We start from the raw sequence: 9,730 nt of genomic DNA, 5'->3' as shown, positions 1-9,730 counted from the left end.
ACATGACAATGTTTTAGGAAGTAAGTAGATCCAGGTTCACCTTCCTCACACTGAACAACAGACAAGGTCATGAATGTATAATAGTGACATTACTATTTTCCCCTGATAACTAAATCACTATCTATGTGATTACTGAAAAATGCTGAATTACAATTACAGTTTACAAACTGAAGCTCCATATGTTTTGTAAAAAAAATTTCTTTTAAATCACTGTTTTGATTGTACTGTCTTTTCTTTAATAGTAAATTTATTGAAAAGGCTTGGGGGAATATAGCTTCAGAGTCATGTAACAAAACAAAACTCTATTTTTACCTTTAGATTGCAAACAACAAATATATTATACAATAAACACTGTAAAAATAGTTACTTAAAGAAGTTTGAAGTATTAAATCTTTTATTATCCTATCTGGCCAAATGTTTGAGGTAGGAATGAGTGTAGAAGCAAACTTCTTATATGTGTGTGTGTGTGTGTGTGTGTGTGTATATATATATATATATATATATATATATATATATATATATATATATATATATATATATATATATATATATATATATATATATATATATATATATATATATATATATATATATATATAATCTTATTATCTATTATATAACGCTTAAATCCAGTTCTTTATCGTCCACACTAAAAGTTAAGTTTGGCCTGACAAAAAAAACAGCTATTTCTTTCTTTCGGCTTCTCCCATTAGGGGTCGCCACAGCGGATCATCTGTATTCATGATCCGCATGTTCGATTTGGCACATTAGACCTCTAATTTCCTTTAAGCAATGAAAATGTCAGCAGTCATGTTCAAAATGAGGTTTCTTCCACCAGCCCCTGTTTGTGAGGAGGAAATAGCCATTGATCCTGTTTCTCTGACAGTACTGACTGAAATTGGCTTATTAAGAGAACCATTCAAAGTAAAGAAGCCTAACAAGATGCTGGAATCACTAAAAAGCTCTAAAGAATTGGACAAGTTAATAATGGCACAATAACAGTTCAATCTTCCTGGCTCCTTTAAGAAACTGCTTGCAACATTTTGCTACCAACATTTTGCTAAATAATCTACTATTAGAAGAACTTACTAGCTTTGGCTATTTCTCAAATGCCTAGTGATTAGTATTCAATAAGAAAACATTTTATAATTAAAGCAGACCTTTTTCTGTTTTTACCATCAAATAAAACTTTGTTGATTTTTATTTCTTTTGTGTTTTTAAAAAAATAATTAAATAAAAAATTTTAAATGATGCATAGTTTTTACTTGCTGTATATCTATTTGCTGCACCTAAGTGCTTGCACTTTATAAAATTTTTATCTACTCCTCGGACTAAGTTACCCAGACTGTCCACCTCACAATATGACACGCACTCAAGTTATGTATAATGAGCATGGCTATTTACGTTCTGTCTCTGGTAGCACTTTTTGTCTTGCCTCTTTTAAATTCTTGTCATTTTCTTGTGTTCTTGTGTTTATCCATTTCTTTTTGTTTTCATTCACATATGTTTCGTATTGCAACAATTAGAACAGTGCTGTGCTTGCATCTGCCTCCAATGCCAACCCTTAACATTTAGAGCTCATTAGAAATCTTAAAGATCTTGTGTCATTTTTCATATCTATCTGTGTATTTTGCTAGAATTCATTAACTATATTTAAAACATACAGTAAAACTCACCAAATTTGTATGGATATCATGAAACTGATATTTTTTTAATGCTAGGACTGTCACGCTTGATCAAGAGTCAGAAACCAGAATATGAATAGGACGTTTATCAGCCTTGGGAAACAAACAGAAGTTAGGATGCAGTATGTACCGGAAAATGGGTATATTCCGAAACAAAGGTAGTCCAGGGATGATCACCAGAATGAACCGTCGATCAGACTGGCAGTAAATGCTAACGGGGGCCTTATAAAGGGAGGGTGTAGATTGGAGACAGGTGAAGGTGATTAGTATGAAGGCGAGGCGCTGTGAGTGTGCTGAGTGCCGAGGGGCGGCCAGTAGTTCCCTGACATTACCCCCTCATCAAAGGGCGGCTCTTGACACCCTAAATCGTCGCCTGGGGAGCCCACAGCCCCGAGGTGCAGGGCGGTCGGGGTGGTGGGCGTGGAACTCCTCCAGGAGTGCCGGATCCAGCAGGTCCTGTCTGGGGAACCATGATCGTTCCTCCGGTCCGTACCCCTTCCAATCCACGAGGTATTCCAGGGTGCTACACCTAAGTCGTCAGTTTAGAACTTCCTGGACGAAGTACACCAATGGCTGGTCCAGCATTTACGTTGGAGGAAGACCTACGGTGACTCCAGGTTGCTCGGTGGTAGGAGGTGTGAAGGGCTTTAGGACAGACACGTGGAAGGTTGGATGGATGCAGTACCGAGGAGGCAGCTGATTGGCCACATCATTGACCTGCCTGATGATCCGGAACGGCCCGATGAAACAGGGACTGAGTTTCTTACAGTGTAGCCGGAGCCACAAATCTTGGGTGGACAGCCAGACCTGATCCTCTAGTTGGTTCTCCAATGGTCCGCAAACCTCCAGTTGGTTTGCGGACTCCACTACACGCTCCAACCAGAAGCCGTGGATGACCGCCAAGGTGCGTGCGCTGCTAAAAACAAGAAACTCTGCCTTCAGAGCAGGGGACAGGGCGGCCTTAAAAACAGCAAGGGCCAAACTGTCCCGTGCCATCAGAGAGGCGAAGCGCGCACACGCCAAGAGAATTCACGGCCACTTCCAGGACAGTGGAGACACCCGGCGCATGTGGCAGGGCATCCAAGCGATCACGAATTACAAGACCACATCACCTGCTTGTGACCGTGACGCCTCCCTCCCAGATGCGCTGAACGACTTCTACGCCCGGTTCGAGGTGCAGAACAACATGGTGGCGAGGAAGACCATCCCTCCTCCCAGTGACCAGGTGCTCTGTCTAACCACAGCTGAAGTGAGAAAAACTCTATGCAGAGTTAACCCACGGAAGTCTGCTGGACCAGACAACATTCCTGGCAGAGTGCTCAGGGAATGTGCACAACAGCTAGCAGATGTCCTCACTGACATCTTCAACATCTCCCTGAGCAGCGCCACTGTTCCTATGTGCCTCAAGACGACGACCATCATTCCTGTGCCGAAAAACTCACACCCATCATGATAAAGTGCTTCGAGAGGCTCGTCATGAGGCACATAAAGACCCAGCTTCCACCCGCACTGGACCCCATGCAGTTCGCATATCGTCCAAACCGCTCCACGGACGATGCTATTTCCACAACCCTTCATCTGGCCCTCACCCATCTGGATAACAAGGACTCTCATGTAAGGATGCTGTTCATAGACTTCAGTTCAGCATTCAACACAATCATTCCTCAGCACCTGATCGAGAAGCTGAGCCTACTGGGCCTGAACACCTCCCTCTGCAACTGGATCCTGGACTTCCTGACTGGAAGACCTCAGTCAGTCCGGATTGGAAACAGCATCTCCAGCACCACCACACTGAGCACTGGGGCCCCCCAGGGCTGTGTGCTCAGTCCACTGCTGTTCACTCTGCTGACTCACGACTGTGCACCAATGCACAGCTCGAATCACATCATCAAGTTTGCCGATGACACGACCGTGGTGGGTCTAATCAGCAAGAACGACGAGTCAGCATACAGAGAGGAGGTGCAACGGTTAACAGCCTGGTGTGGAGCCAACAACCTGTCTCTAAACATTGACAAAACTAAAGAGATGGTTGTTGACTTCAGGAGAACACAGAGTGACCATTCTCCACTGATCATCGCTGGATCCTCAGTGGAGATCGTCAAGAGCACCAAATTCCTTGGTGTTCATCTGGCGGACAAGCTCACCTGGTCACTTAACACCAGCTCCATCACCAAGAAAGCCCAGCAGCATCTCTACTTCCTGAGAAGGTTGAGGAAAGCTCATCTCCCTCCCCCCATCCTGTCCATGTTCTACAGAGGGACCATCGAGAGCATCCTGAGCAGCTGCATCACTGCCTGGTTTGGGAACTGCACCGTCTCGGAACGCAAGACCCTACAGAGGATAGTGAGGACAGCTGAGAAGATCATTGGAATCTCTCTTCCCTCTATCATGGACATCTACACTACACGCTGCATCCACAAAGCACACAGCATTGTGGATGATCACACACACCCGTCACACACACTTTTCACACTCCTACCATCAGGGAAACGGTTCCGAAGCATTCGGGCCGCCACATCCAGACTGTGCAACAGTTTTTTCCCGCAAGCCATCAGGCTCCTCAACAAAGAACTGAACTGAACTCTCTCACACACACACACACACACACACACACACACACACACACACACACACACACACTTACACACAACTGTGTGACTGATCCGCACAAACCGGACTCAACACCCATCATACACTTCGTTCACCCAGGTTTCAATACCAATCACATTTTTTACGATCGCAAAATGTTTACATGCCGTCTGTTGCTGATTCCAGGACTTGTTATTTTGCACAATATTCTGTCCAAATCCTTTGGTTACTGTTAACTCTATTTTTGATTGCTGCTACTGCTGAATTGCACAAATTCTGTTTACATTTTTCTGTTTACACTGCACCTTATTCTGTTACGACAGGTTTTACTGGCGGAGCTATTTCTATTTTTAATTTTATATTTTGTGTATTGTGTATTGTCCTGCACTGTCCTGTGTTGTCTTGCACTGTCTTGTGTTGTCTTTTGCACTGTTTGCACCAGCTGCACACATGCACTTTATGTGGCGAGGATCTTAGTTCTCGGCCCTGTGTTCTTCTGTTCTGTACTGTTTGTTTTATGTTGTTCTATGTAGCACCTGGGTTCAGGAGGAACGTTGTTTCATTTCACTGTGTACTGCATCAGCTATATATGGTTGAAATGACAATAAAAGCTTCTTGACTTGACTTGACTTGACTTGGTTCTGAGGGCACGTCGGAGCTGTGTGTGGGCTGACTCCCACACACGCACGCTTTCAGTAGTCACACTACGCACTACGCACCAGTAGTCCACCACGGGAATGTTGGAGGGCTCGTCCATCCAGGGAAACAAAGGTGGCTGGAAGTCCAGCACGCATTGGAATGGGGTTAGGCCGGTGGCATCCTGGCACAGGGAGTTCTGCGTGTACTCGGCCGAGGGGAGAAAACGGTTGCAGCTAGTTTAGTCCTGGTTGCAGTACGACCGAAGGTAGCTTCTGAGCTCCTGTATCTTGCAAGGCGTGATGGAACAACGCCTCAGCAGTTTTTTAGAGCTGTGGGCAGGCCACAGAGAGGGGCCAGCTTGCAGGCCTTAGAAAAGCGGTCCACAGCCACGAGGACGCAAGTGTTACCGTCCGAACAGAGCAGATTGGTGATGAAGTCAATCCCCAGGAGTGACCACAGCCGTTGCGGGATAGGCAGGGGGATAGTTTGATGGCAAGGAGTTCCTGGTTCCCAAAGTTGTAATTCTGTTACGTGGAGAAAAACTTCCTCGAGAAGTGGAGGAGGCATCTACCTCCACGATAAATGAGAGGTGTCGTAGGAAGGGGGCGACACTGAATCTCCTCTTTAGCTCCTGGAAGGCCTCCTCGGCCTCTGGGGTCCACATAATGGTCTTGACCTTCCCGATCAGCAGAGAGGTGAGCGGGGTGGTGACCAGACTGAAGCCCCGGATGAACAGGCGTACCCCAGAAAGCAATCTGGGTGTGTAGGTTCCGATAGTCTATGCCTCCCTTCTTCTGTACAAAGAAGAACCTGCAGACATCGGAGGTAGAGGATGTAGTGATGATGCCCTGCCGGAGAGCCTGCTGAACATAATCCTCCATAGCTGCGCGGTCCAGAACAGACAGCACATACACCCGTCCTTCAGGTCTATGGCGCAGTCCCAAGGGCGGTGGGGGTGCAGGTGGGGCGCTGCCTGCTCACTAAAAACATCCGCAAATGATTGTTACTTAGGGGGAATCTCCACCTCCAGGGGGTTCGTAGGGCTCTCCACAAGTGTGGCCGCTAGGGGAATCGGGTTAGGCCGTGGACTGGGTAGGTGATGCACACACTGATCTCTGCACCAGGGGCTCCACTCGAGGATGTCACACAAGGTTCCATGAGCACTTGGGGGAGTGTTTTGCCAGCCAGGGTCGGCCCAGTATGACGCTTGCTATGGAGTTCTCCAGAATGAGAAGCCGGATATCTTTGTGATGGAAATATAAAGAAAACACTATACAGTGTGTTTACCTTTTTTGAGTAACTTCAAATAATTTTTCTATTTTAATTAATAATTATTTTATTTGTATATTTGTATATGCATTTTGATGTAATATGCAATTAAATGCACTAAATGGGTTTCGTTTTCACAGATATTCTTGTACGCAATTTCAGAAATTTATTTTTTAAAATATATTCTCTTATATGTTTAGTACTGATCTTTAATAAAGAAAAAGTACTTCTTATATAATTACTTGATTAATCAATGGAATAAGCAGTAGAATACACAATTACTAAAATAATCGATAGCTGCAACTAAATTAATTAACACTGACATCTTCTGTTTAAACATGTGGCCTCAGAAAATAACTAACTGGTGGTGAACTCTGAGTCTACCCCAGACAGGCACTGTTTGTAAAAGACAGGGTTTGTATACACTCTAAATGGTAACAAAGTCTATTGCATGGAATTACAATCTAACAATAGGTACATTTTAGAGTTGCCAGTTCACTTATCTTTATTGAAAACCACACATACAAAAAGTCTACAAACTGACAGGATAAAACCCAGGACACCATGAACGCTTAGTAGATTCATAAACAACCACGTAAAACAATCGTACATGAAAACATATTACTTAAGAAAAAGCATGATTTCCACATGCAAATGTTAAGTATCTGTTCTTGTTACAAACCATTGTCAAAAAAACAATTTTGTAAAAAAAATGTTCAGCAAGTTGAAAAGAGACCTTGAATACACAAAAAAGTGATCATCCCCCAAACCAAAACAAGCCTTGTTGCTTTGCTCTGGTGCCAGAAACAGCACGGACACAATGTGTGTCAAATGGACTGTAACATTCCAGGCATTTTCAGTGTGAGCAGTAATTGCTTTCTCTCTTGTCTGGCTGTGTGCTGTGCTTTTCGTGAATCCTTCCCACACCCAATTAGCAAATGAGGTTCAGCTTTTCTACTGTGATCTTATCTCTGAGGTACAGTCCAGAAATCTTGTCTTTATCTGTCTTAAGGCTTTCAACATGGAGTTGTTATGCTTTTTGTATGTAGTAATAACCTTAAATGCTGCCATTGGCTTGAAGTTTGAAGAGAATCTTCCTGAAGATTTTGAAAACAGTGATCTTAGCAAGGCCATTTTGGAGATGCTTCACATTAACAAGCTGTCGATCCCTCAACAAGAAAAGCCACATCCGTATATGAAGCAAATTTACCACCTACTGAGCACACAAGAATCGAAGCAGAAAAGCGATCCAGATGGGACTCTGGCACAGAGTTTCCGTAGTATACAAGGTAAGACATACTCTTTAGTACAAGCAATTTTACTACCAACTAATAATTTTTAGCATATGTGAATAGTGACATTTCAAAAGCTATGCCATCAATTCTTATTAAATTGTTTTCTAATTAGGCACAAAATATAGCAACGCTGGTTGGATCTGGTTCAACTTGTCATACCTACAGCCCTCTATGACTGTTGCCGAGCTGATTTTACTGAGAAAAACCTTACACACTGAGCCACTCACAGTAACAGTGTCTGTACACAGTCTCTCATTCGGAGCCGGAAACCTGAGCATAAGTGGCCCTTTAACTGAGCACCTGCTCACCCTGGACGAACTTCCCCCATCAGGATATGATGTGTTCAATGTGACAGCAGCTCTTCCTCATCATGCCCATGGACCACACATACTTGGCTTCCAGCTGCGCTTCAGGGATGAAAGTGGCAGCTTGGTGCTCCATGAGGCCCTAACACAGAGCTTGTACTGCTTAAACACAAGCTCCCTGAGTCAGCCTCTTCTGGTCACCTACAAGGTGAAAACTTCAGAGTGGCAGATCTTCGAGCGCAGGCAGAAGCAGTACTGCAGAGAAAGCACTTATCAGATTAAACAGAATTCACATCTCAGAGAGCAGAGAAGCACAAATGACACAGCATGCAAACTTTATGAACGTCTGGTTGACATACATAAGACTGAACTGGGTCAATGGATACTGCAGCCAACAGCATTTAACATCAGCTTTTGCAGGTAGCTAAGGTGGTGTAATAGTTTTAATCAGATATATATGTAAGTTTTTGTTATATTGAGCAGTATATCTATTTCACAGGGGTTTGTGCATGACGGAAAATGCAAATCCTTTTCTGGCTGATCAGAAAGCAAAGGATAAGCATTTGGACAATGACAAAAGGTATCTGTACTTAAAACTATTTGACATGTACATTTCAGTTGTATTGAAAACAGAACTTTTAAACAGAATGTGTTTGATTGCAGTCCACACTGCACCTCACAGGAGACATCTCCCCTCACGGTTATGTATCGGACCAGAACAAGTGACATCATCATAAAGCAATTAAGAGATATCAGGGCAATGAGATGTGTTTGCTCGCCCAATATTAAATCTTAGAAAATTAGAACATTATATATTAGAAGTAATAATGGCTGAAAACATTGCAAATACAAAGTTATGTGTTGGCACAGAGTGTGTGGATTATAATTCCATTACTTAATAGACACAAAAAAATATAACCCATAAACTAATTAAGTGATTAACTTATTAATAACAGTTGCTTTAGTGTTCATAGGGTACTTGGATGATAGAGTCTTTTCTACTACCAATTATAATCACCCAGTGCATGGAAAAAAAAAATTGCATAATTATTTTATGCATAGTAAAATATAGTTGGACAAAAAAAACTCTTCATCTGAACAGCATTTAATTTTATGCTCCTATAACTGTACATACTGTACAGTAAATAAATCTCCAAATAGTTAAGATGACACGTTCCACTATCGTAAATGTGCTATTAGCAAAAACAAAGCCATATAATTAATAAAAGCTATGTCATCATGGTTTTAAAGCTTACATAAATCCTCAAGTAGGTATTTATTAAATATTTATGCAATAGATATGAATTCACTTGAAAAGGTAGCCTGCATAAATGTATATCCATACTTTTGACCACAAAAGGAGAAAAATGTCAGCTTTTTGTCCAGGACTTTGTCAATTTTCTAATGTATAACAATGCCTAATTGTTCTTGCTTGAATATGGTAATTTCTTGAATTATGTTTCTCATATAGATATAAGTAAAGTTCAGTTAGTATTAACTATAATGTTAGGTTCTATTAAAAAATTGCTACAGAAAAATGACCACTGTGATATAAATATTTTCCAATGATTAATAAACATGTGTTCTATTGGAACCTATGAAAGACTCAAAGACTGTGCATTCCATCCAGTAATTAACAGTACTAAAAGGAAACTAATAACTGTTAATAACAAAAATCTGGATTTTGGGAATTGCTTCAAACACACTGTTGGGAACAAGTCTCACTGCAAAATAGCGTGAAAATGCTGCAGAAACAAAAAAGTGTCACAAGACACTGCAATGGTCAGGCATTTCAGCAGATATTTTGCTTTATACAGTTGCTCTTATTTGTTATCCTTTATACCACCAAGGCTATAATCTTACCCACTTGAGCATGAAAATGAGCACCACCTAATGAGCTTTTACATGTACAGTAAGAAATGTACCTCAATGAGTTTTCACCTGATCT

General features: G+C 42.1%; 1 protein-coding gene across 2 annotated transcripts; it reads left to right on the top strand.

Moving 5' to 3' along the window:
* The first annotated feature begins 6,814 nt into the window (after positions 1–6,814).
* On the top strand, positions 6,815–8,818 carry LOC310726988 (uncharacterized protein). Of its 2 annotated transcripts, XM_083543020.1 has the most exons (4): positions 6,819–7,471; positions 7,590–8,202; positions 8,282–8,362; positions 8,446–8,818. In XM_083543020.1, the coding sequence occupies exons 1-4, from the start codon at positions 7,204–7,206 to the stop codon at positions 8,576–8,578; spliced, it is 1,095 nt and encodes a 364-aa protein (XP_083399146.1). In that variant the 5' UTR covers positions 6,819–7,203; the 3' UTR covers positions 8,579–8,818. The 2 variants fall into 2 exon arrangements, with proteins under 2 accessions (XP_083399145.1, XP_083399146.1); XM_083543019.1 differs by having other exon boundaries at positions 6,815–7,471; positions 8,282–8,818.
* The last annotated feature ends 912 nt before the right edge of the window (positions 8,819–9,730 follow it).

Source organism: Silurus aristotelis (genome assembly GCF_946808225.1).
Source record: "Silurus aristotelis genome assembly, chromosome: 5".
In the NCBI taxonomy this organism is placed as follows: domain Eukaryota; kingdom Metazoa; phylum Chordata; class Actinopteri; order Siluriformes; family Siluridae; genus Silurus; species Silurus aristotelis.
This window is presented reverse-complemented; position numbering and strand designations above follow the sequence as displayed.